This window comes from Phoca vitulina, unplaced genomic scaffold (genome assembly GCF_004348235.1).
Source record: "Phoca vitulina isolate PV1807 unplaced genomic scaffold, GSC_HSeal_1.0 scaffold39, whole genome shotgun sequence".
Lineage (NCBI taxonomy): Eukaryota > Metazoa > Chordata > Mammalia > Carnivora > Phocidae > Phoca > Phoca vitulina.
This window is the reverse complement of record NW_022589742.1, coordinates 15568007-15594483: the sequence shown is the minus strand read 5'-3', so window position 1 is coordinate 15594483 and position 26477 is coordinate 15568007. Positions and strand designations below refer to the sequence as shown.

Here is a 26477-nt window from a genome sequence, read left to right as displayed (position 1 = left end):
CCTCCTCCCCATCGCCAGCCCCAGCCCCCTGGCTGCTCCTGTCCTGGGAAGGCCTGGAGGAAGAGGCCAGGGAAACAGCCCTGCCCCTTCTCCCCCGTCCCTCCATCCACCCAGCACCAGCATCTGGAGACCCCATGGCCCGGGCTCGCTGGGGCTGCTGCCCCTGGCTTGTCCTCCTCTGTGGTATGTGCATCCTGGTCCCTCCCTCCCACGCCGGGAGGGCAGGTCCAGCTGGAGAGCAGCTCTGGCCTCTCCCCTCTGGGCTCAGAAAGGGTTGGAGGAAGGGCTGGGGCCCAGGTTCTCTCTTTCTCTCTTGGTCCTCCTCTCTGTCTTGAGAAAGAGGAACCCCGGGGCCAGTCCTTGGGGCCCTCCAGACTCAGGTCAAGTCTGGCTTGGCACCTTTGCATTCCCACCTGTTAAAGAAAAGATGATTCTGGTACTTGTTAAGAGTAGGGAAGACTTTATTCAAAACTATTGCAATAAGGGCACTGCAATAGGGGAGAAAGATCAGGCTCAACTCTGAACATAGCAAAGATGGCTGAGGACTTACAGCCAAGGAACAGAGGGAGGGGGACGGTGGATGGAAAATTACTAAGAGGAGACATCAGGGGTGGGGGGGTTCTCACTAAGCCAACTTAATAGGATTCTTGCTGGAGGCAGGCCAGGGTGAACAGATACGAAGGGTGAAGGATGAGGAATTTGATCAGATAGCAAAGGTGATCAGATATTAAGGGTGGGGGATTGTCTCTAAACTGGCTTAGCAAGATTCTTATTGAGGACTGGGTGACGCAGGCCCAGCAAGGACAGGATGGACATGGACCAAGTCAAATCCAAGTAAAGAAGAGGTTCGAAGGAGCCTAACTCCTCTGGTGCCCTGTTTTCCTCTTTGGTCACAACGAGATGCCCAGCTCAGTGCCCTCCACACCCACTCCACCCCCAGCCTTAGGGAAGCCTCCCTTCCCTTCCTTCTCCGTCAGCAGGACCCAGCTCATTCAGTCAGCACCCAATTCCTGAGCACCTCCCCAATGCCAGGCCCTGTGTCAGGGAGCACAGAGAGATTCAGCTGCACAGCCTGCCCTTGGGAGCCACAGCCCCGGCGTCAGAGAACAGCAATCTGGGTGTCCCGAGGGACACAGGTTGGCGGAGTCTTGCTTCTCGTGTTGGCATCTCAGCATCACCATTTTGCCAACGATCTGTTCCTACAGAAACGGGATCATTTTCTTAGATCAACAGTATGGGTCTCATCTCCCCGCTGAGTTTATGAGACCAGGACAGCCGGGCAGGGTATTTATGGTGTTAGATGCTAGCCACCCTCCTCTCCGTAGCTCAGCCCACTCAGAAGGTAAAAGCACAGTGTCTCCCCATACCCAGGCCCCCATTACGCTCTGAGGAGATCCCGCCAGAGGCGGGGGCTGGAGGGCAGGACTAGCAGAGACCACAGGACTTCCGGGGCTGGAAGGCCCCGAGCCTGTAGGACTTGGCCCAGTGTCTGACACGCAGTAGGTACTCAGGAAATGTTTGCCAGTGGATGCTGGGTCACTCTCCTTGGGTCACACCGAATTTGGGGCAGAGCCCAAATTGGAAACTAAGTCTTCATATACTCTGTCCTTTCCGTGGAAGGGTTGACTTTTTGTACTCAGACGGCCCGGGTTCAAATCCCTGCTTTACCACTGACTCACTGTGGCAAACTTGGACGAGTTACCAAACCTATCTGGGCTTTAGCCTTCTCCTCTATAGAAAACAGACGGTAATACCCACCTCACGGGCTTGTTGCAAGTACAGAATAAGATACTATAGATAAATTACCGAGCTCTGGCACATAGTAGAAGATCTTTAAATGCTAACCTACCTTTCTCCACCAGGCGACGGTGTCAGACTGGGATCAACTGTTTTATGTATTTAAAATGGGCCTGGAATGAGAGCCAGAGATTTGGATTGTAATAAATGGCACAAGTGGGCCTTGAATTTAAGTAAACCCAATATATATAAAATTAGATTTATAGAGGGTAAAATGAAGGTGGGGTGATTATTTAGCGAGATCCTCTAGAGCATTTCAAAGAAAATTTGATTACAACAATTTAATTTACACACAACAGTTCGGTAAACCCCGAAAAGACCCAATTAGATTAGAAGGGAAAAATTGATTTAATGAGCACTAAAACCCCTGCAAAAGTGGCAATCACTTGTCGATGAAACAGGTTTCCTTGATTGTGACCCAGGGTGCCAACCCATTCCGCCTAATTTCCTATGAAATGTGATTTTTTTTTTTTAAAGATTTTACTTATTTGTCAGAGAGAGAGACACAGCGAGAGAGGGAACACAAGCAGGGGGAGTGGGAGAGGGAGAAGCAGGCTTCCCGCTGAGCAGGGAGCCCGACGCGGGGCTCGATCCCAGGACACTGGGATCATGACCTGAGCCGAAGGCAGACGCCCAACGACTGAGCCACCCAGGTGCCCCGAAATGTGATTATTTTTATCCTCGAGTTGGGACAGCACTGCTTGTTTAAAAGGATGGAGGCCCGGTGGGAACGGGGAGTGCGATTTAGGAGACCAAGTCCCTGTGCTCTCTAGAAGCTAACTGGTCTCCAAGTGACCCTGAATTTTTTCCCCGGTTTCTAGCTTTGGGTGCCTGGGGCCACCCAAAACAAGTGGACCTGAGAGGAGAGGATGTGAGAAACTGTTCCCTCAGCCCTCCGGTAAGGCCCCGCCCCGGCCCCGCCCCTCAGCTCCCATCTCCTCCCAACGCCCATTGGCTCAGTTGCTGGCCTTTCCCTCTACGAGCCTTTCTCCTGACTTCCGGACTCTGGGGCCCCTGTTTCTGATTAACATCCCTCAGGGCGAGCAGCACATTCTCAGGTGTCTGACATCCCCCATCCCTCCCTCCTACCCACCCACCTATCCCTCAGCAGGTTATCTACTTCCGTCCTGGCCTGGGCCGCCCCACTGTGGGGGGAGGGCGGGAAGGAGGGTGGAGGCCCCTAGCTAGCCTTTGGCGGAGGCTAGGCAGAGGCAAGCAGGAGGATGGGAGGAAAGAAAACAAAAGTTCTAAAGGAACAGCGCAGAGGGAGGCACAGAAGGGAGGAGGGAGGAAGACAGAGAACTAGAAAAGCCGGTGGAAAGGAGGAGAGCGAGGCCTAGGGTGTGACTGGGGAGAAGGCCAGGCATATTGGAGCTGAAAGGTCAGCAGCTTCCTACCTGGAGACCAGAAGATTCTTTCCACAACCAGATTAGGGCGAAAGAGCTTCCTCAGGCCGGGGCAGGCCAGAGGTGAAAGCTGGTGGGCTGCCAGCAGTCCCCTAAGCCTCAGGCCCAATGGGGTACATCTGCTTGCAGCGTCAACTTTATGAGACCACTGGGGCAGGCAGGTGGGTAGGCTTTTATATGAAAACAAACATGGCTATGTCATTGAGCAGAAGGTAAAACAAAACAAAAAACCCACACTTTTTTTTAATTAATTAAATTTTTAAAAATTTAAAATTTTTTTTTTTTTAAATATTTTATTTATTTGACAGAGAGAGACACAGCGAGAGAGGGAACACAAGCAGGGGGAGTGGGAGAGGGAGAAGCAGGCTTCCCGCGGAGCAGGGAGCCCGATGCGGGGCTCGATCCCAGGACCCTGGGATCATGACCTGAGCCGAAGGCAGACGCTTAACGACTGAGCCACCCAGGCGCCCCAAAAATTTTAAAATTTTTTAAAAATTAAAAAAATTTAAAAATAAAATAATTTTAAAAAATAAATTTTAAAAAATAATTTTTAAATTTTTTTTAAAGATTTTATTTCTTTATTTGACAGAGAGACACAACAAGAGAGGGAACACAAGCAGGGGGAGCGGGAGAGGGAGAAGCAGACTTCCCGCTGAGCAGGGAGCCCGATGCCGGGCTCCATCCCAGGACCCCGGGATCATGACCCGAGCCAAAGGCAGACGCTTAACGACTGAACCACCCAGGCGCCCCACACATTTTTCATTTTAAAGATAAACCAGCCTTTAAAGAAATGTCTGGCTTAGAGGGGGATCTTTCTGGATAATGTCCCAAACTCCTGGGGGTACTCATTCACTCCCCTCTGCCATTTGGGACCAGTGAGTGGAAACTCGAAAAAGTCCCCAACGTAGGATTGCCAGATGAAATACAAGGAGCCCAGTTACATCTGAATTTCAAATAATGAATATGTGTTTTAGTTTAAGTATGCCCCAAATAGCACATGGGACATACTTATTCTAAAACATTGTATGTTGCTTATCTGAAATTCAAATGTGACTGGATGGATATCCTGTATTTTGATTTGCTAAATTGGCACCTCTGCCTCCAAGGTATCCCGAGAAAGACCGTCCCTCTAACCTGGCCCAGTGCCAGGGCTCGGCTTCCCACAGTTCTCAGCCATGCCCCCATCCCAGACTCAGGTCCCTTTTTTGTCACAAGGAGTTCCTCTCCAAGTTCTTCAACACCTCCATCTCTGCTCAGCCCAGGCCCCTTAATCTAGACTAACCCGTAACATCAGCTGCCGCCCCGTTCCCCTCCGGGCTGGCCCAGCCTACCTACCCCCAGCACCTGCCTAAGGAGAAGGTGGCAGCCCCTCCACACGCTGGGGCCTGGGCATGATTCTCTCTAAACAGTGTGTGTCTTGGTGTCTTCCTGTCACCTGTCAGTACCTTCCAGTTACTGCGGTCAATACCACGGCGCAGCTCACAGCCCTCCGCCAGCAGATGCACGTCCACAATCTTTCTGCCTACATCATCCCCGAAACGGATGCCCACATGGTGAGGGACAGCTCCTCCCCCACCCTTGCCCTCTGCTATCCTGGGTCGACCACCAATGAGAACAGGTCACAAACCAGAGGCACTTAAGTCTCAGAAGATGAAGGCAGAGAAAGGATTCAAAAGGCAAAGGGAAGGAAGGAGGTGGCTTGGACATGGGAGTTTTAAGGCAGCTGAGAGAATGTATTCCTTTACATGACTTCGGGCAATGAAACTGCCAACAAGTTCAGAATCGATTTTGATCAATTCTTAGATGGCAGATCCAGAATGAATGTTTAGGGTACTCTGGCCCTAGGAGGTTAGAGTGTGGGCTAGGAATTGGACTGGAGGAATTCGAACCTTCCCATAACCTGATGGATGGAGCATTGGAATGATCCAGAGGCCCGGGCGACACGAGTTTGAGGTGTAGGTTGGGGGAGGGGGGCAGACAGGAAACAAGATTGTCTGAGTAAGAACTGCTTTCCCCCAAGCAGCGCCCCTGCGCACCCAACCCACCCTTTCCCCACCACTGGTCCCACCTCCATCCCATCCACCTTCCCAGCACTAGCCTGTTGGGAAGAGAAGGCATTGTCAGTGTTAATAAGATGGTTTGAGTTTGTTTTCCCACCTCGGGAAACTTCTCTGTTTCCCACCTGTCTCAACGTCTCTGAGCCTCAGTTTCCTCTTCTGCAAAATGGAAATATTGAGATCTGTCTCGAAGGATGATGATCAAAATACAATAATGTGTGAAGCCCTCTGCAGAAGTTCTTGATGATGTACCCAGTGTACTGTACTGGGGAAGGGCGGGACAGCTGGAGGGGAGAACCCAGAAGAACCAGAAGACATGATCTCAGACTGCACAGAATTTGCGTTCTGGCCAGGGAGATGAGATTCTTTGGCTGTTCTGCCCAGTGCTGGACTATGGGATTTAGACTCCGAGAAATACAGCTGTCCAAAGGAAGGGGAGATCTGAGGTCCGGAGGAGTGACAGAGGACTTCCTGGAAGAGGTGCCCAGTGTGCCTGGGCTTGGATTCAACCAGACAGAAAGAACTGGGATGTGGTTGGGGGAGTCTTCCATGGGGTGCGGGGGGGTCTAACTCCATGAAAACAGCTAACGATGGTGTTACTGATTTCCTAGAGTGAGTACATCGGCAATCGCGACAAGAGGCGTGCGTGGATTACGGGCTTTACGGGGTCTGCCGGTGAGAGCCATTTCCCAGCCCCTCTTGCTTCTGTGGGTAGACCCAGACGTGGTCACAGAGGCTCTGATATGGCCGGTTCTCAGAAGCCAGGACGCCAGGACCTAGTGTCCAGAGGCTCTGCCTGCCCTCCACCACTCTGAAAAGGGTTGCCAGGGCACACATCATAGCCCACCAGTCACACTTCTGCACGAGGCAGATGGCCCTCCCCGCTTTGTTCCTGCGCTTACTGTCCCTGCGGCAGCCAGGCCTAGCTTAGCACACCCTGGGCGCCATTTCTGGAACAGATGCTATGTCCACATCCAGCCACTAGGGGCCCGCTGATTCCCTTCACACATGGCTCACTTGGGGACACCTCCCGTAGCCAAATGAGATGCAAACACAGAGGCCCTTTATGGGGTCCCAGTTTCTGAAGGGGCCTTCCAGCCTGATCCCGGCCCCTTGAATGAAATCCAAGCTTCCCTTGCTGATCCTTAAACATTCTTCCCCTGGGCTTCACGCTCCCTTGCCTTACCCATCCCTGCCGAAATCCCTGGGTTTGGCTCCTCTGCCTGTCTTCAGCTAAGCCCCTGGTTTAGTGGCCCTATCAGCCACCGAGTCTTGATACTAGCTACCACACCATCTTTCCTGAGAGCACCTACATGCAGCATTGACTCTTTGGGACTGCCAGAAGTGGACCCCACTCGTCCCTCCTTAGGAGAGGCCCTCAACACAAAGCAGAGATGCCCAGGCTGGCTTCCCCCAGGGCTCCCCTTAATGTCACCTGCCTCACTTCTTTGCAACGGAGGAGAGAAGTTCTTTCCAGAGGCCCCTTGTGACATTCTCAGAGCCAGCACCATATTGCCCATGCATTACCACCTTCCCCACCTTCATCCTCACCTCCAAGTTTCTCTGTTCTGCCCCAGGAACTGCAGTGGTGACCATGGGGAAGGCAGGTCTCTGGACTGACAGTCGTTACTGGACCCAGGCTGAGCGGCAGATGGACTGCAACTGGGAGCTACATAAAGAAGGTAAAAGGGTCGCATGTCCCCCAAACTCTGAAACCTGGACTAGGTTCAAGAAGGCACAGGTAAGAGGATGCATGCAAAGCCATGATGGGCCTCTATGGGAGACTCTGGAAATCTGAAGCCATCCCTAACCTTTGAGGCTAACATCAAGGAGGACAGATATGGTAGGACTGTCATAGACAGAAATCTGACTGGAAGGCCTGGGGCTGGCTCTGGAGGTGACTCTACGTTCTTTCCTGTCTTCCTCTCAGTTGACATAGCTTCCATCACCACCTGGCTCCTCACTGAGGTTCCTGCTGGAGGGAGTGTGGGCTTCGACCCCTTTCTCTTCTCCGTTGGTATGTTCTTCCCTCATCCCTGCATTTGTCCACACCAACAAGGGTGACTCAGCCCCTCTGGGATGTAAAGAAGCATACCTTGGTAGAAGGAGGGACAGGATGACTCTAAAGATAGAGTGTCTGAAGCTGTAGTTGCCAAATATTTTGCAACAAAAATTTGTTCATGGATTGTGAAATGAAAATACATTTAAAAGAATGAATGCAGATTTTTTTTTTTTTTTAAAGTCATGAGTACAGAGACCCAACCTAGAAGACTTGGGGAATCGTTAAGATCTAGCAGACAATAGGCCAGGATGTTCTTGAACCCAGAACCGTCCTCTGTGCTCTGGAGCTCTACCAATTATGGCACTGGAATCATTTGGGAGCCCTCTTCTGGAAGGCAGCTTGGAAGGTCAAAGGAGTTCAGTGGGTTTCTGAGCAAAGGAGCATGGTCCCCTCCCCGCCCTAGGAATACAGCTCCCTGAGCTCTGGGGTCCCAGCCAGTTGGCCAGCCTGCCCCCAAGGGTGGAGTCTTCATGAATATGTACCTAAAGGCTCCCCCTTCAGAACTGGCTTCTTTGCCAGCCTTTCTGATGATGTGAACATCGCCATTCCTTTGGGCCGTGGCACTGATGCTCAGTTAAAATGGATAGTCCTGAGAAGAGGGCCCCACAGCCATTGGCACTTGAAAAGATAGGCCTAGCCAGTTGGCTGTGGGCAGTGTTGGGGTGGGCCCCAGGCAATGAGAGGCGGCTGGGAGGCCACACCCCAGGAGGACCAGCCTGCTTGGGCCTGCTCTGGGCCGCTGAGGTAGCAGCAGTGGAGTGGAAGGCAGAGCAGACAAGGACTAATTTTGCCGGAGTCACAGTTTTTCCTGAGGTGTAAATAGACAGGGGACAAGTGACGGCTTCCTGTCTCTGCAGGTTCCTGGGAGAGTTATGACATGGCCCTCAAAAACTCTAACATACAACTGGTGTCCATCACAGCCAACCTTGTGGACCTGGCGTGGGGGTCACAGAAGCCTCTGGTTCCAAGCCAGCCCATTTATGCCCTGAAGGACGCATTCACAGGTGCTTCCCTAAGCTCCTTCTTCCCAGCTTGAAGCAACACGGGTCCCCACTGCTGCTCCTTGGCTGAAAATGTTGTCCTGGGAATTACCCGAGCAGCGCCTCTCAAACCTTCCTGTGCACCCGAATTGCCTGGGATGCTTATTTAAAAAGCAGACGTCTGGGCCCCCTCATCTCAAAGAGTCTGAATCGAAAGGTCCTCAGACCATATTTAGAAAATGCTGGAATAGATAGTGTTAGGATTTGAAGCAAGAGGGAGCAGGAAGGGAAGAAACAAGGGAGTCGGAGCAAGATTAAAAAAACAACAAACAAAACCCTACCCCTTTGAAGAGAGAGAAAAAAAAACATGGTACGAGTTGCTTGTCTGGTAGTGGAGACCGGTTTGTATTGATTCATTCAAACCTTGACTTCCGGCCCTCCTGTAGTAAGATGATTGGGGTCAGGTGGGCCGGCTGACAAAGGAAGCATACCACTAAGCTCAGGGTCAATCCATGGCACAAATTAGGGTTCAGGTTTTGGCCAGACCACAAACAAAAGTTAACTGACCCCCCCAAATTCTAACATCGATAATCTTCATCTTGACGTCGTTGATACCATCTAAATACATCATAAAAGAACAGCATGCTCTATGATTCTGGTAAGTAGTAACTAAAATCCTGACCAGGACCAGGCTACTGATGATGAATCACCATCCTGGCCACCACCACCCGCTACCTCCCCAGGAATTCCGAAAGAGCCAACGGACATGGATTCCTAGGAATATTGGGCAATCCGAGAGGCCCCTTTCCGCACGCAGGTCCGTGCACATTTCTTGTTTGAAAAGGAGTCAAGAAAGCAGGAGGGAAATTTCAAAAAAGCAAGGATGATGAAACAAGCTAAAATTGTGCCCAATTTTCTTTATCCATTCTGATAGAACTTGCAGAATCATTCTGCATCTCGAAAAAGTTTTTAAAGAAACTTGCTATCCAAGACTGTGTAATCATAAATAAAACTCATCCCTTTCAGATAAAGAAGGGCGAAGTTATGTCGGGAAGGGGAGGGGATAAAGGGGGGAAACCTTCCAGGGACTGAGGGAGAATTCATATGGGATTTGTCACTGCCCACAAGTGAGGGAATGCTGAGCCTTCATAGGCTGCTAGTCTTCAAGGAAAAGCCATCCAGAGCCGGAACTGGGCCTGGAAGCCCAAGCATAGAGTTCTTGAGTCTATAAGCTTACAGAGACAGGCGAGACTTTCTCTCCAGCAACTGATAGGCTTTAAAGGGGACAAAGGGCAAAGAGAAGAATGTGAAAAGTTAATTATTCAAAGATACCTGTGTGCATCAGGCAATTTAAATTGGCTTTCATTTGTTGTCGCAGATTCAGGAAACTTGATAACAGGATTCTAAGCAAAAGAATCCAGAGAAGCCCCCATAGTGTATGATTCCATTTGTATGAAATATCCAGTATAGGCAAATCCATAGAGACGGAAAGCTGATGAATGGTTTCCAGGGGCTGAGCGGGGAGGGGAATGGGGAGTGACTGCTTCTGGCTGCAAGGTTTCCTTTCTGGATGATGAAAATGTTCTGGAATTAGATAGTGATGGTGGTTGCACAATCGTGTGAATGTTCTTAAAGCCACTGAATGAATTTTAGCCACTTTAAAATGGCTAAAATGATAAAATTTTACTGTATGTGTATTTTACCACAATAAAATAAAATAATCCTTAAAAAGTATCATACCCAAAGCTCTGGCTCTGGTTGAGTAGTTTTTCCCTGTTTGCATAAAGCTTTTTTAAATGGCGTTAAGTTACTTATGCCTAATCTCTGAGCCCAACTGGGGCCCTTAATGTTTATGACCTTCTGCCAGCAAATTCTGAGCCCTGCCTAGGGGCAGACTCTTCATCTGCATTGCAGAGAGTAGGAATAAAAGATGAAAACTAGAACCAGGGTATAAGCATCCTAGAAAGGACAGCTCTGTGACACAGAGTTTCAGGACAAGTCTGGGGACTGACTGTGTTAGCAAGGGAGCCCAGAGTCCATATAGAGTAAGAGGGTGGGCCATGTAGTCAAACAGACCCGTGTGGAAATCTCAGCTCTATCCCTTGCTAGCTACGAAAACCTAGACGAGTCACTTTTCCTTCCCGAAGTCTTAATATCTATAAAATGGGTCAAAGAGGGATTAAAACCATGTTCAAGGACCTGTGGCTAATTAGGCACCAGGTTATTTCAGAAAAGAGGCTTGAACATGACCTAGCCTGATCCCTTCGCCCTTCAACTAAGGCTGCTCTCTTGATCTCTGTTCTGCATGCTTATTTATTGATCAGAAAGTTACACCGGGCTTACCATACACCAAGACACCGTTCTGTGTGCATTACAAATATTAATTCATTTGATCCCCATAACAACCCTACTGACTAGATACTATCATATGACAATCCATCCTCATTTTACGGGCATGCAAAATAAGACACAGAGAGGTTAAGTAATTTGTCCAAGATCGCACAGCTAGTAATGGCAGGGCCAGAACTGGAACGCAGACAGTCGGTCCAGAGAGTCCATGTCCTTAACAGCTACACAGTGAGAGTTTGTTTGGAGGAAGGTTTCTGTTGCTTTGAGAGACATGGAAAACGGTTGCCCTAAGGAAGCCCTCTCAGGAACAGCGCACCAAAGGGAAAGCACGTCGCTTATGCTTTCTTTGGGCTCCTTTGCTTCCAGGGAGCCCCTGGCAGGAGAAGGTAGCTGGCATCCGCAGCCAGATGCAGAAGCATCGCAAGGGCCCAACTGCCGTCCTTCTGTCGGCACTCGATGAGACGGCCTGTGAGTATGGACTCGTGGACACGGGGTGGGCACCTGGGTCCCCCCAACCCCGATGCCTCCTGGGCCCTGCAGCCCAGGACTCCGCCCCCAGTCACCATATACCCCGGCTTCACTCCGTGGCCATGGCCTATGGGAACTGAGAAAGCTAGGAGGCAGGAGATCACGTCTGTGGAATAAGAAAACCAGGAGGCCCGGAGCAAGCTGACCACAGCAGCAAAATCTGTCTCACTAAGGGAAAGGGGCCCAGCTGACACCTGCCATCAGCCTGGCCACCAGCCCGGGGCGTTCATACCCCCAGCTTTAGCAGCCAGTGCCGCCCGATTCTGTCGCAGTGTGGCTCAGGGCTTCTGACCTGACCCCAGCTCTGGGCTTCAGATTTGCTGGGAACCCACTGAAACTATGCTGACTGCTGGCTGGGTATCTTCATTTTTCTTTTCTTTTTTTTTTTTTCTTTTTTTTTTTTTAAAGATTTTATTTATTTGACAGAGAGAGATAGCGAGAGCAGGAACACAAGCAGGGGGAGTGGGAGAGGGAGAAGCAGGCCTCCTGCGGAGCAGGGAGCCCAATGCGGGGCTCGATTCCAGGACCCTGGGATCATGACCTGAGCCGAAGGCAGACGCTTAACGACTGAGCCACCCAGGCGCCCCTGGGTATCTTCATTTTTCTGGGAGAAGGGTCTGTAACTCTCATCAGCGCCTCAGAGACCTCCCCCCGCCAAAAAAAAATACCTGAGAAACATTCAGAGGCAGATGTGCAGGCTTACTGCTGGGAATCTTTGGTGGGCCGGAGCAAACGGTGGGCCAAAGGTGGGACATGGACTTGCCTCAGGCAGATCAGCCTCAAAAAGTGCCCATCAATTCTCTTCCCCAGGGCTCTTCAACCTCCGCGGCAGTGACATCCCTTATAACCCCTTCTTCTATTCCTACACACTGCTCACGGACTCCTCTATCAGGTATGGCTCTTCCTCGGCTTGCTCTCCGGGACTTCCCCCAACTTCCGCCCCTCACCTGCCCCACCGCTTACCCTGCCCCAACATGCAGCCCTCCCAGGAGCCTGCTGCCTGCCGCCTGCCCCCAAGCGGGGAAGCTTCCAGTCGGCTTTTCCTGACCCCTTGACCTCTGTTCCCACCCACTCCAAATCTGGTCTGCTTGGCTCCTTGGTGGGGTTCCTCTGACCTCCAAGAACGAAGGGATCCTTGTCCTTTGCACCGTCCTGAGAGACCCTCAGGACCCCCTCCTGGTCTCTCCTCCCCACCCAGGTTATTTGTAAACAAGAGTTGCCTTGACTCTGAGACCCGGAAGTACCTGAACTCCAGCTGCACGGGCTCCCTGTGTGTGCAACTCGAAGACTACAGCCAGGCCCGCAGCAGTGTCCGGACCTACGCCTCCGGAGACGTGAGGATCTGGATCGGGACCAGCTATACTACATACGGGCTCTACGAAGTGATACCTACGGTAGGTTTGCCAGGCCCCCGCCTGGGCCGGGCATCACCCCCCGCCCCCGCTCCAGCCCTGGTAAGTCTCAACCTAAAGTGGGGCCACAGCCCCTCGGCCATTCAGGCAGTTGGTCAGTCCCCTTCTAGGCCTCCCTGGGAAGAGATGGAAAAAGAGGAAGCAGGTGTCTATCCACAGAGAGCTCAGAGGTTGTCAAGGAGACTAGACGGAGTACAGCTTGTAGGGCAGAGGCTCTGAGGTCGCCACACCTGAGACTGAGGCCTGGTTCTGCCCCGAACTGACTGCGTCATGACCTTGGGCAAGTGACTTAGCTAGTCTGGACCTCTGTTTCCTCACCTGCAAAATGGCAGTACGAGCCCTGACGTCAGAGGAGTTGCTCTGGAGAGATTAGAGGAGATGGTGCATGTGAAGCCCGGTGCCTGGCACCCAGCAGGCGCTCCATAAATGTTCTCTCTTATGATATGGTATGTGCAGGAAACTCACGTTGTTAGAATAGCCCACTGAGTGGCAGGGGCTAGGCTCTGATCCATCCCAGAGCGCTGCTGGGATCCAGGGGCAGGGACGGAGGGAGGGAGGTAAGATTCAGCTGGACACAGAGACAGGGAGAGACCTAGGCAGCCAGAAAGCACAGGAAGGAAAGGTCATTGCCACTGTAGGGAATGGTAAGCCTCGCCTTAGCTGGGCCTTCCGGCCAATCCTTCTCAAACCCCACTGTGTCCTGGAGATGCTCCCCGACCTCCTCCTCTCTGCCCATGACAGGAGAAGCTCATAGGAGACACCTACTCCCCAGTGATGGTGACCAAGGCGGTGAAAAACAGCAAGGAGCAGGCCCTCCTCAGGGCCAGCCATGTAAGTCACGGGCAGGCGGCCTAGCCTGTTGGGAACTCCTGGTCTGATGAGTTAGAAAGGAGACCCTGCCAAGGAACCCGAAGAAGCTCTATGAAACAGAGAAGTGGACACCAGACTCCTGAGCACCCACCTGAGCTTCACCCCCTTATTCCCAGCCTGGTACCGTGGTCTAGAGCCTGGGCCCCAAAGCTAGAGTGTCTGAATTCGAATCCCAGCTCCTCTACCCACCTCCCAGCTGGGTGGCTTTGGGCAAGTTGCTTCACCTCCCTGGGCCTCAGTTACTTCATCTGCGAAATGAGTATCGTAACGGGAATCTACAGCGTAGGGTTGTGGTGAGGATTAAATTGATAGATAAACATACATGTTATATAATATATAATATCTATAAAATATATAAGTAATATTAATATTTTAATACATATAATAACTCTATACATATAAATAGAAATATGTACTTATATAAGTATATAATGAGTTTATAAATATATAATTATATACATATAAACAGAATTATATACTTATGTAAGTATAATTATATTGAATTTTATATATATATATACACATATTGCTTTGATCACTGCCTGGCACATTCCAAGTGTTAAGTAAGTGTTTGCTGTCCTGATTTCCCCACCCTGGCAAGAGGATGGCTTGCTCTTTTGGATATTCCTGTTGAAACGAGAAGAAATCGCCTCACTTTACCAAACTTTTTCTTATAGAAAAGTGTAAACATATACGAAAGTAGAGAAACCAGCCTAATGATCGCCCGCCCCCTCACTCGGCTTCACCGCTTTGCGGCTTGTGGCCGGTTGGCCCACGTAAGGCCACATTCCTTGCCTACACACCCAGCCTCTGTTGCTGGATGGTTTTAAAGCAAATCCCAGGTATCAGAAGGTTTCTTCTGTAGACACTTTAGCATCTCTAAAAGATAGCACTTCAGTAAGTATCTCTGAAAGATAAGAACTCTTTTCAAAACCTAACCACACTGTGATCATATATAAACTTGCGCAAGAATCCCTTAACATCATCAAACAGTCGGGGACACCCTTGAGTGTGTGGAGCTCAGCTCCCGGGGCAGCCAGCTGATCCCCTTGATCCCGGAGCCCCGGCTGTGAGCACTCAGCCCGCCCCTCTGCTCTGCTCGCCTGCTCAGGTACGGGACGCAGTGGCTGTGATCCGCTACTTGGTCTGGCTGGAGAAGAACGTGCCCAAGGGCACGGTGGATGAGTTCTCAGGGGCAGAGCTGCTGGACCAGTTCCGCGGGTGAAGAACCACCTCCTTGTATTGCAGGGCGCGGGGAGGGGGGCTCTCTGGAACAAGGAGTAATAGGTCCTTGGGTAGTCGGGCAGCTGGACAGGGCGTGTTCCACGACAGTCCCCGGCCCCCTGCTGAAAGCGGGACAACTAGAAGGGCCACAACCCATCAGTGCCCCCTAGTGTCTGCTTCAGGCACAGACCCTCTCTCGGTGGGGGGGGGGGGGGGTTGCGTGGAGGCTGGGTCAGGCCAAGTGGGGCTCCTGGACCACTTGAAAATATCAAGTTGGGGAGGGACGTTCCCGGAGGGCACGCTTGGCCCAGGCCATAAGCATAGTGTAGGTTTGAGGCGCAGGATGCTGCTCTGGGGCTGGGGAAGCTTTCAGACACGAGGAGTTAGGTTTCTTTACTCTGGCTTTACCACGAACTTGCTGTGGGACAATGGGCCTTGGCTTCCCCATCTGAGAAATGGAGGTGGAGGGGGATAATTGGTGTCTACAGTCCCTCCTTCTCTGACCTTGAAGGCTCCGTCACCGACAGACTGGAGCCTGGGAAGATGGCACCGGGAGGTGGCGCTGGGAGCGCCAAACGGAGTCTGGCTGAGGTAGAGGCAGCCATGACCTTCATTTGCCCTGGTTCGATATCCTGGGCCCAGCCTAGCTTCTGAGCCCGTCTGTTGACCGTTCCTGCCTTGTACTTTCTAGAGAGGAAGCATTCTCCTCGGGACCCAGTTTCGAAACCATCTCTGCTAGTGGCCTGAACGCTGCCTTGGCCCACTACAGGTACTTCAGGAGAAGGAATCTTCTAGGGCCCTGTGGGGCAGGATCCTGGGGTATGTGCAGGGGGGTAGGGGGGTGTGAAGGAGGGAATGCTCGGGGACCCAAGTCCACATGTAAGGTCTGAGGCCTTCAGTACTGTGGGGGCTACTGGTGGGCAGTGGAGCTCAGTCAGGGATCAGGAGTCTTCTGGAAATGAAAAGGCCCAAGCAGTTTTCTACCACAAAAGGCTGAGACTTTGTGAGCACACAGGGCTGAGGGATCTGGAAGGGAGGCAGGGCTGCTGTTGGTTTTCCTTGGCTTCCTGTGAGTTATTTATATTAGCTAATTCTTAAAGCTCTCGAATACACAGGGAGAAAGGCCTGTTTACTCAGCCTGGGCCAACAAAGGTGGGCCCAGAGGTGGGCCCAAAGGTGGGCTAACCAGATGTTTGGCTCCATAGAAAACAAACACCTGCAGGCCTGCCTGATGGAATTTGGGGACCCAAGCTGACCAGAATGCCTCAGCCTGGCACAAGCACAGCAGGAAGAGATCAGACGCCCTCCATGGGCCAGCCTGGCCTCTCCCAGAATTCCCTCCCCTAGAGTCTCCCAAGCCTACAGCTGCGTTGGCCCAGCCTGTTTTGCCTCCTAGAGAGTAGCAGGGGAGGAACTCCTTGGCCCTACCAACTCTTGCTCTCCAGCCCCACCCTCGAGGACCCCCCTTCCCCTTCCTGTGTCTTGGCTTCTCAGGGCCCTCTGCTCTCAGGGGCCACAGAAAGTTAGAGAGAGAGCACTGGACTGAGCATCTGGGTCCAGGCCCAGCTCCTTCCCAGCTTTACCACACAGGCCTCTACAAGCCCCCGAGCCTCTGCAGGCCTGCGGCTCCTTACGTAGGGGGAGATGGCAGCCTTGGATGCTCTCTGAGGCTCTCCAGGCTCCCGCATTCCGGGCTCCTTCCTTTCTCCCCTTCCTGGGATCCTTGCTCGGTGAGGTACCAGATCAACAGTTGTGCACTGAGTACGTTTGCGGCATCAACCGAGTACTCCCCCAGGGCCCTTGGGGAAATAAGGGATGAGGGGTTCCCCTGCTTCCACTCAGGGCCCCCTACCCTGCACAGTGCAGGCTTAGGCTGCCCCCTTCTCAGTGGCTCTCCCCTTCCTAGTCCGACCAAGGAGCAGCACCAGAAGCTGTCTTCAGATGAGATGTACCTGCTGGATTCTGGGGGGCAATACTGGTATGTATTCCCCACCCTGCCCTGGCCGACTACCTCAGCTCAGACATCCGGGGCTTCCCAAGAGCCGGCCGCAGCTCCCCTTCCTGGGTGTGAATCCTCTGTCTGAGAACGGAGAGCCCTGGTGGAATGAGCCTGAGCATTGTTCCCATTTGCGCACCCGGGGACCCCTGCACAGTGGGAAACACACGGAAGCCAAAATGGTGGGGCTGCCCGTGCAGCAGCTCTGTGTGAATCAGGAAACACCTCTCCTTGCTCAAGTAAAATGTTCTTGGAGCCCGCATATCATGACACAGTCCGAGCGGCCATGCTTAGCAGCCCTGCCTGGCCCCACAGGGGCCGCACGCACATTCTCACCTACTCACACGCACCCCGGACATGGTCCCCACACCACCAGCAGCAGGCATTCTCCCCGCACCGCACAGACCAGGTGACCACGTCGGCTTGGGGTGGGGGGGCAAGATCAGGCCTCTGAGAGCAGCAAGCAGTCTCAGGGGATGCCTGGAGCCCAGCCGGAACAGGGCACACCTAGCCGCACGGGCGTGCGTCTGTGAGTAGATATGCGTGAGTGTGTGCGTGACCATGCCGGGTTATGTAGGAGGGCCCTCTCCCCCTGCTCCGAGACCCCACGATCTATGTGTCCACCCGTGTGCCCTCATTGGCATTCCTATATAACCACGAAGTGCCTGTGCTACCCTTGTACAGTGCACAATCTGAACACCTAGACAGGACAGCCATGCAGAATAGGCTAACCCCAGTTTTTCCAAATGTGTGACCAATCGTTCACACAGAAGTTGAGATGAGATGAGCCAGTAGATTCTCTTTTTCCCCTTCTCAGCTAGGAAGCAAGTGGACTGCGGAAAGCTTGGGCAGGGCTGGTGGGGGGAGGAAGGGGTGTGCTGAACTGATGGAGGAGCAAGGAGTCCTTTCAAACCGGTTCCCCTTCTCTATCCTGCGGAGATGGTAAATGTGCTAATGACAACGGCTCTTCGCTTGTTCCGAGCGCAGCTCTGGGAGCTAATGCGAGAGCTTAGCCTAGCAGCCTTTGCAGTTTGGCGTTGTGCGTACTGTGTACTTGAGATGGCCAGTGTGCAAAGAGGAAGTGGATTTGTGGGGCGTTGCTGGATTGGGGCACGCTCTGAGCAGGGTGAGGCCGGGGAAATGGTCACCTCACTTCCTCTTCTCTCCTTCTTTAAGAAGTCTGCCACGCCCTGTGACCTGTTCCCAGGGAGGAATCCCCAGGGCCCTGGGACCATTTCTCCCCTCCCCCTCCCTGGTGGTGGCCACAGGGGCCATCTGGGGGCACAGCTGCCGCTGGTGGTTGGGAGTCAGACTTTTTGGCTTCTGGCTTCAGTTCCCTAGGACTCTGAGCAAGTCCTTGGGTCAGATCCATGTTTACAAGGAGAGGACTGTGGGGAGAGTCATTGTTTGCTCCAGGCCTGGCTTCACTGAGGCTCAGAAAGGGAGATGGCTCATGGCCTCAATTGCCTCATCTGGGAAATGAGGATAATGTGGCCTCTTCTGCTACCCTTCCCAGGGAGCTGCAAAAGTGTTCTAGAAATGGTAAATATATGAATGTGTAGGAGTGTGATGATCTCTCTGAACCTCAGTTTCTCCACTGGTAAAAATGGGACGTTCCCCTCCCTCCTGCCTCCCTGAAAGCCTGGAAGAAACTTTGCTTTGAAAGCCAGGCTGACCCAAGAAACTCAGATTTATAAAACAGCCAAAATAAGTGGTATGGGGGTGGAGTATGCATGTGGGGGATCAGGATTGTCAGACAATACAGCGATTTTGAACTTAATAGCTTTGCAGAGTCCCTTTATGCACAGATGCGGAGGATGGGAACTTGATGGTAGCATCTATGTTCTTCCTTTACCCCTAACCCACCTCACCCCCACCCCATTCCTGCCACTCAAACCCCGGTGGAAAGCACACGGGAAGCACACAGCCACGATCCCAACCCCCAAGTATTCAGCAGAGCTGTATATGTTGATTTTCCTTGCCCGCAGGGATGGAACCACAGACATCACCAGAACAGTCCACTGGGGTACCCCCTCTGCTTTCCAAAAGGTAAGCATTGGACCCAGAATTCCCCTACCCACCTTTACCCAAGGGACATCCAAGCAATCACTCCAGCAAGAGCCTTTCATTTTACAGAGGCTAAAACTGAGGCCCAGAGAGGTTAAGTAGTTTGCCCGGAGTCACACAGCAAGTTAGAACCAGAAAACCCAATGCTCCTGGCTACTTCCCCAGAGATCTTTCAGCCCTCCAACAGGGCTCAGCTGAAGCTCTTCATCATCCCATTTCAGTAAATCAGTGAACAAATGCCGCTGTCTGCGTACCTAGCCCTGTGCGCAGCAGAAAGGAGGGAAACAGGCGTTCCGGGCAGAGAGAAACAGCACAGGCAGGCTCAGACGTGGAGGTGGAAAGGTGCTGGAGGTTTTCAGAAAGCAGCGAGGACTGGTCCACCTGGCGCTGAGGCTGGGACATCCTCTGTGTGCACCGGGGGCCTCTGGGTGGGTGAGGAGCAGGGGGCCGCATTCGTGCATTCAGCAAGCAGACTGTGGCTTGGATGTGGTGCTGGAAAGAGAGAAAAAACAAAAGCTGGCCAGGCCTCGAGGAGCTCACAATTTAGTGGGTTGAGTCTCCAGGCTGTCCTGCACAGGACGACAAGCCTGTGTGTGTGTGTGTGTGTGTGTGTGTGTGTGTGTGTGTGTGTGATGAAAGGGACTGACCACATTGCCACAAGGAGTGAAGAGGTCGCTGTCAGCCCACCTCCCTCCCTTTATCCACAAGGTGAACCAGCCCAAGTAAGCAAGGCTGACCTGCCAGATTATGAGGCCCCAACCCAAACATAAGGCCTTAAGAAAACGGAAGGATGATCGTAACAGTAATAAGGGCGCTGACCTCTATTTGAACATTTACTCTGTTTGAAGCACCTTATGTGCATGAGTCTACCTACTCCTCCCAACAGCCTTATGAGCTGGTACTGTGAGCATTCCATTACAAATGAGGAAACTGAGGCACAGAGCGGTTAAAGTTGCTTACCCAAGGTCTCAGAGTTTGTGAGTGGCCAAGTCAGGACTCTAGCTCAGGGAGTTTGCCTCCCAACTCCCTTCTGTCAGGCCTCAGCCCACCACCATATATAAGCATCCCTTGTGGACCAGCCAAAGAGAATCACATGGACCAAACTCCAGCTTTCAACAGGTACCCCTCAGCTGCCTCTGACCATTTTCCAGAACCTGGATGACCACACATGACCATGCACCTCCCCCCCAACACAGCCCCCCTGTAGGCCTGGGAGCTGGAAACTCCCAAGATCCTCCTCTTACGCAGCATGTTACCTCTCCCTCTCCCCATCAGGAGGCATATACCCGCGTGTTGATAGGAAATATCGATCTGTCCAGACTCGTCTTTCCTGCTAGTACATCAGGTGGGTTTTAGAAACCAGGCTGGACCCAGAGACTCAGGCCCTGGTTTCACTGGACCCAGACAGCCACCCTGGGAGGCTAGTGGGGCAGGGATTATATCATCATCCCATCCATTATATAGATGAGAAAATCCAGCCCAGAGAGTGAAAGCAACTTGTCCAAGGTCACACAGAGGGGTCACTGGGAGAGCCAAGCCTTGAACCCAGGCCTCCTGCCTCCTAATCTAATACTATAGCTCATTGGGGAGGGGGAGGTCACTGTGGGTTATAGCAGTCATGGGAGGATTTCTGGGGGAAGCAGGTATCCTGATAGATGGGGAGAAACTATAGTAGAGTCATCAGTGCAGGTAATGTAGGTACGATGTAGAATGTGCTAGAAAAAGTGCTTGCTAACCTGCCTCTCAGGAGCGACTCTCCACAGGTACCATCTTGGTAGTTGGCTCTGGGACAAGAGAGCAGGAAGGGGCAAAGCAGACTGTCTGGGGTCCAGCCGACTGATTAGGCCCATCTCTCTTCCAGGGAGAATGATGGAGATCTTTGCCCGCAGAGCCTTGTGGGATGTTGGGCTCAATTATGGTCACGGGACAGGCCATGGCATTGGCAACTTCCTGGGTGTGCACGAGTGTAGGTGTCTCTTCTACACTTCCCTGGGGTCCCCCCTCTTATGAAGGAGGTAGAGCATTTCACAGGTATGGAAATGACTAAGACCCGCAGAGATGAAGTGACCCACCCAGGGTTACCCAGCTTGTGGGAGGTGATGCTCCACAAGGTGAGTGAGAAATGGTAGCAACTGGCCCTTCCTGCTGCCTGCTTGGCATCAGGGAGGGCCTCAGAGGGAAGAGTGGCAGGTCAAGGCCTAGCGGTTGGCTGGCATAGACTTCAGAGTAATAAAAAGCAGAGCCAATCTGGTCTCCATACCAGCCCCAGGTAGACAATGATGTGGTGGATAAGTGCTGCTAGAGATGCCCCAGGGTTCCCCCAGTTACCTGCCCCTCCCCAGAGCCTGCTAGTTTCCAAGCTGGTGAGTATGGGAGAGTTGACACCATGCCTACATCTCTTTTTCCAGGGCCAGTGGGATTCCAGTCTGGCAATATCCCCATGGCCAAGGGCATGTTCACTTCCATCGGTATGGCTCTTGGGCTCTTCTACCCCCCTCCCCACCCTAAGACCAGCCCAGGACTGCAGTCTAGGGAGCACCAGTCTTCAGGGAGCATGCCAGGCACAGGCCCCCTGGGCTCCAGCACTCCCAGCCCCAAATGCATTGTCCCACCCTAATCCTAAAACCCTTCGGCTCAAACCCTCATTTTGCCTTTGGGAGTTGGTTCCTGGCTGTACATCCAAACTCTGGAGTCTCCAGTCAAACGCTGGGGTAACAAGATAGTAGCACACCAGGAGATGGGAGTGCCTCCAGGATCCAAGTGAGCCTTTATGTCTTCCCTGCTGGGCCACAAGGCCTGGCCTCCCCCATGGTCAGTGGTGAGTCTGCCCGAGCCTGGGGCAGCCAGGCAGCTGGGCCTCCAGCCACTCCTCGACTGGTACAGGAAACAACGGGCTTGGGTCCTCCTCCTGATTAATACCACCAGCATCTCTGTATCTCCTAGAACCTGGTTACTATCAGGATGGAGAATTCGGGATACGTCTTGAAGATGTGGCCCTTGTGGTAGAAGCAAAGACCAAGGTAAAGTGCTGCTGGGACAGGCTAGAGCTGTAGACAGCATGGCGGTGACTTTGGGCTGTATGGGGTATGAGGAAGGTCCAAGGAGAAGGGCATTTAATAGGCAGACATGAATTGATTTGGAGTTTTCCTCTGCTCCAGAAAAATTCCATAACTCAGAGTTTCTCAAGCCTGTTTGCACATTAGAGTATCAGCATCATCAGAAGAGCTTTTTAGTTTTAATGCCAATGCCCAGGTCCCACTCTAGACCAAATGAATCAGTATCCCTGCTCTAAATCATTGGTCTTCGATGCCCATAATAATCACCAGGGGAGCTTATTAGATACGAAGATTCCCTATAATAGCAACCAACAGGATAAAATACCTACATAAAAACTTAAAAAGACTTATATGGAGAAAATCTCTACTGAGGGACATAAAAAAAGATTTAAGTAAATGGTGCTCTCTGCAAAGAAGCCTCAATATTATGGAGATGTCATTTCTCTGGAAATTTATCTATAAATTCAAGACAACCTCAATTTCAGTGCTAACTGGATGCTTTTGTAACTTCACAAAATGGTAGTAAAGTTTGTAGAAATAAACAGGCAAAAATAGCTAGGTAGCTAGGAAAATTCTGGAAAAGAAGAGCAATAAGGGAAACTAGCCTTTTCAGATATTAGCACATATGATGAAGCTACTGTAACAAAACAGTATGGCACCAGAGATGGGAGAGATAGATGTAACAGTGGAATAGAACAGCTAATCCAGAAATACACCCTCTAATTTATTATTTTCTTGGGGGGGTGGGGCAGAGGGAGAGAGAGAGAGAGAATCTTAAGCAGGCTCCATGCTGGGGGTGGAACCTGACGTGGGCAATCTCACGACCCTGAGATCATGACCTGAGCCCAAATCAAGAGTGCAATGCTTAGCCGACTAAGCCACCCAGGCGCCCCTCTAATTTCTATAAACAAAATGGGAATTTAATTTATAATAAAGCTGGTGTTTCAAAACAGTAAAGACAAGAGAGATTTAATAAATGGGTGGGGGGGGGGCAAATGGCTAATCATTTGGGGGGCTATTAAAGTGAAGAACCTTACTGTTACCCCAAAATAAAATTCTGAATGGATCAACATTTAAAGGTAAAACCATAAAAGATCTGGAAGAAAATCTATATAAATTCATTTATAATCCCAGGGTGGAAATGAGCCTTTCTATGCAAGACCCAGAAGCCGTGAAGAAAAAGATTGATAAATTAAATGTAAAACTGTCTATATGGAGGGACACCTGGGTGGCTCAGTCAGTTAACTGTCTGCCTTCAGCTCAGGTCATGGTCCCAGGGTCCTGAGATCAAGCCCCGCATTGGGCTCCCTGCTCAGCGGGGAGTCTGCTTCTCCCCTGCCCCTCCCCCTGCTCATGTTCTTGTGCTCTCTCTCTCTCTCTCTCTCTCAAATAAGTAAAATCTTAAAAAAAAACCCGCCTATATGGAAACAATACCATAAACAAAGTCAAAAGATGTATGACAAATAGAGCACATACAACAAGGAAAGCACGCATTTCCTTCTTTTGCCCCATGAGCTTTTTACAAATCAATAAGACAAAAATAGGGAAAACAGAAAAAAACAGGCAAAGGACATGAAGAGGCAACTCTCTAAGATCAACACAAATGATCCATAAGCATGCAAAGATGCTTGACTTTATTCTTAAACACAAATCAAAACAATAGATTACCATGTTTCACCGATCTGATTGGCAAACAATGAGGGATTTTAATGATACCCAGTACTGGTGAATCTATGAGGAAATGGGCCCTCTCACACACTGTTGGAGGAAGCACAAATTGATACAATCTTTCTAGAGGGCAGTTTGACAATATCTATCAAAATATCTATTCAAAATGCCTTGGGGCACCTGGGTGGCTCAGTTGGTTAAGCATCTGCCTTCTGCTCAGGTCATGATCCTGGAGTCTGGGGATCGAGCCCCAAGCCCCACATGTGGGCTCCCTACTCAGCGGGGAGTCTGCTTCTCCTTCTCCCTCTGCCCCTTCCCCTGCTCCTTCTCTCTCTCTCTCACTCACTCTCGCAAATAAATAAAATCTTTAAAAAATAAAATAAAAATAACATAAAATAAAATGCCTATACCTTTTGTCTCAGCAATCCCTCTGCCAGATATATGTCTTCTGGATCTACTCCCAAAAGGTCACCAAGATGTTTTATACATTGATGTGTTTTGTAGCATCAATAGTCACAGTAAAAAAAGAAGTGGAAACAGCCTACGTATCCCACTGATTAAATAAATCATCATGCATACTATGGACCATTACACAGCCCTTAAAAAAGAGTGAGGTAGATATTCTTGTGCTAATACGCAGCGCTCTCCTACATTTACTATTAACAGGGTGGAGAGAGATGCAGAAAAGCATGTGGTAGGATCCATTTTGTGTGGATTAAAATAATTAATTAATGGATTAATTACTGTATATGTCTTAAATGTTTTCAGGAAGGAACCTGGGCAGGGAGGAGACTTTCCATTTTTATTGTGTATCTTTTTGTAGTTTGAATTTTCTAAGCACACCCATGCAAGGGATCCCTGGGAAACGGGAATTATGGACTATTTTGTCTTCTTTATACTTATTTCTATGGGTAGGTCAATCGAGAGATACAAAGAGATTTGGATAGAGATATATAAAGATATAGATTAGATAGATAGATAGATAGATAGATAGATAGATAGATAGATAGATAGATGATAGATATAAAAACCTAATAACTTATCTTAAAATTATGAAAATGTGTGTTCCCAGCCCTGTGCTAGAAGTTCTCACTCCAGTGGTCTGGGGGGTGGACCCGGGAATCTACATATTTAACAAGGCCCCCGCAGTGCTATAGATGCACGCACTTTGAGAAATACAGACCTAATAAGCACCAAAGGTGAGGTGCTGACTGGCAGACCAGGGTGTGGGGGTGGACAAGGGGACTGTAGGACGTTCAGCCTACCTGGAGTCTCGGCCTTGACAAGGGCCAGTTCCCTGTGCTTCTGAGTGGAGCGCTGCCTCCCGCCCTTCAGCCAGGCCCCTTCTCCTCACTCATTCTCCTGCTTTCCCGCCTTTCCTGTGGCATCCCAGTACCCAGGGTCCTACCTGACCTTTGAAGTGGTGTCCTTGGTGCCCTATGACCGGAACCTCATTGATGTCAGCCTGCTGTCTCCCGAGCACGTAAGTGACCCTCAGCACCGTCCATCTTTCGGCCCGTGAACCACTGACTGCCTTCTTCCCAACCCTGGGCCTCTCTCGCCTCTGCTCCCCCTACCCCAAGACCCTCTGCCACTTCTGCTCCCCTGGGAAGGTCCACGCTGTTGGCTTGTAGGCACACACCGGGGCATCCCTCCCTGACCTCACCAGTAACTCCAAAGCTTCTAGAACTTTCTGGTCAGACCAACCTGCCCAACCCCAGGTAGTGAACTCCTGGGGAGTCTGAGTCTCTGGACTCTGCCACCTCAAGTCCTAATATAAGCCTCAGTCCCTTCTTCTGTAAAATGGGGATAATGATGCTTGCCCAACTTTCATTCCACTCCCGTCCCCCACACACCCCACGAAAGTGTCACTGTGACACTAAAGGGCCACTGTGGTGAGCTGCCTCTGAAAAGCCCCCAGGGCATATGCCTGTGGCCTGATGATGGCTGGGGAGCTGTGGGTATCTGTGGGGTACCTGTGGGCCCCTGCGCCAGGGCGGGCAGCCGGAGTACCATCGCCGGGGACTGGCTGGCACCAAGACCTCACCTCGTGGCGGCTTGGCCGGGGGAGGCCCTCACCCCTCCTTCCCTTGGCAGCTCCAGCACCTGAACCACTATCACCAGACCATCCGCGAGAAGGTGGGCCCGGAGCTGCGGCAGCGCCAGCTGCTGGAGGAGCTCGAGTGGCTGTGGGAGCACACCGAGCCCCTGCCCGCAAGGGCACCGCGTACGGCCTCCTTGGCCTGTGTGTGGGCAGTCGCCTCTCTTACCGTCCTCGGCTGGAGTGTCTAGACGCTCAGACTCTCCGGCCAACCCTTGAGCTCGGCTCCCCTCACCCTGCACCACCCGCGCCCCCAGAGCCCCTGCCGGCCCATTGCCCGGAGACCATTGCCCTCAGCTTCCTTCTCCAGGACTAAGCCCCAGGGACACAGGGCTTCTTGGCCCCAGGCTGGCCCCCTCTGGGCCTGTACACCGCCCCCTGGGCCAGCTAGTCCCTTTCCTCCTGTGAGCCCAGGAGGCCCAACCTGTTAGCTGGCAGAGCCTCCTACCACTGCCCCGCCCCCCACGACCAATATGAGGCGGTACCCTACCCCCAGGGGCACCATGGCCCCCCGGAGAGCCCCACCCTATCGCCACCTGCTGGATGTAGTCAGAGCTCTTCCCACCCCCTCGGGCTCCTGACTTGGTCTTTCCACACCCTCGAAGCTGCTTCCGACCACCGCAACCTGCCCCTGGCCCTACAAGGCCCTCCTGGCTGCACCCACAGGCTGAAGGAACGAGGGCTGCCTCTAGGCTCCCTGCTGAGCCTGTGGAGGGAGAGGAAGGGAAGGTGGCCGAGGCTTCTGCAACCAGGACGGCCAGCCAGAAAGGGGCACGTATGCCAGCCTGCCCGCCATGTGAGCTCATCACCTCTAAACCCTGGGTGGGTTCCACGCCAATGGACAGGACAGGGAGTTCAGCCATAGGAATTTGGCCGTGGGGGAGGAGGGAATGTGGGGAGCATT

At 51.8% G+C, this 26477-nt stretch overlaps 1 protein-coding gene across 1 annotated transcript; it reads left to right on the top strand.

Moving 5' to 3' along the window:
* Window positions 1-61: 61 nt before the first annotated feature.
* XPNPEP2 (X-prolyl aminopeptidase 2) lies at window positions 62-25802 on the top strand. The gene is made up of 21 exons (XM_032428369.1): window positions 62-183; window positions 2619-2695; window positions 4646-4756; window positions 5872-5935; window positions 6838-6942; window positions 7191-7277; window positions 8180-8326; window positions 11018-11119; window positions 11990-12071; window positions 12378-12573; window positions 13333-13422; window positions 14573-14682; window positions 15377-15454; window positions 16592-16663; window positions 18670-18730; window positions 20024-20093; window positions 20610-20714; window positions 21157-21216; window positions 21692-21768; window positions 24866-24955; window positions 25570-25802. The coding sequence occupies exons 1-21, from the start codon at window positions 135-137 to the stop codon at window positions 25762-25764; spliced, it is 2028 nt and encodes a 675-aa protein (XP_032284260.1). The 5' UTR covers window positions 62-134; the 3' UTR covers window positions 25765-25802.
* The last annotated feature ends 675 nt before the right edge of the window (window positions 25803-26477 follow it).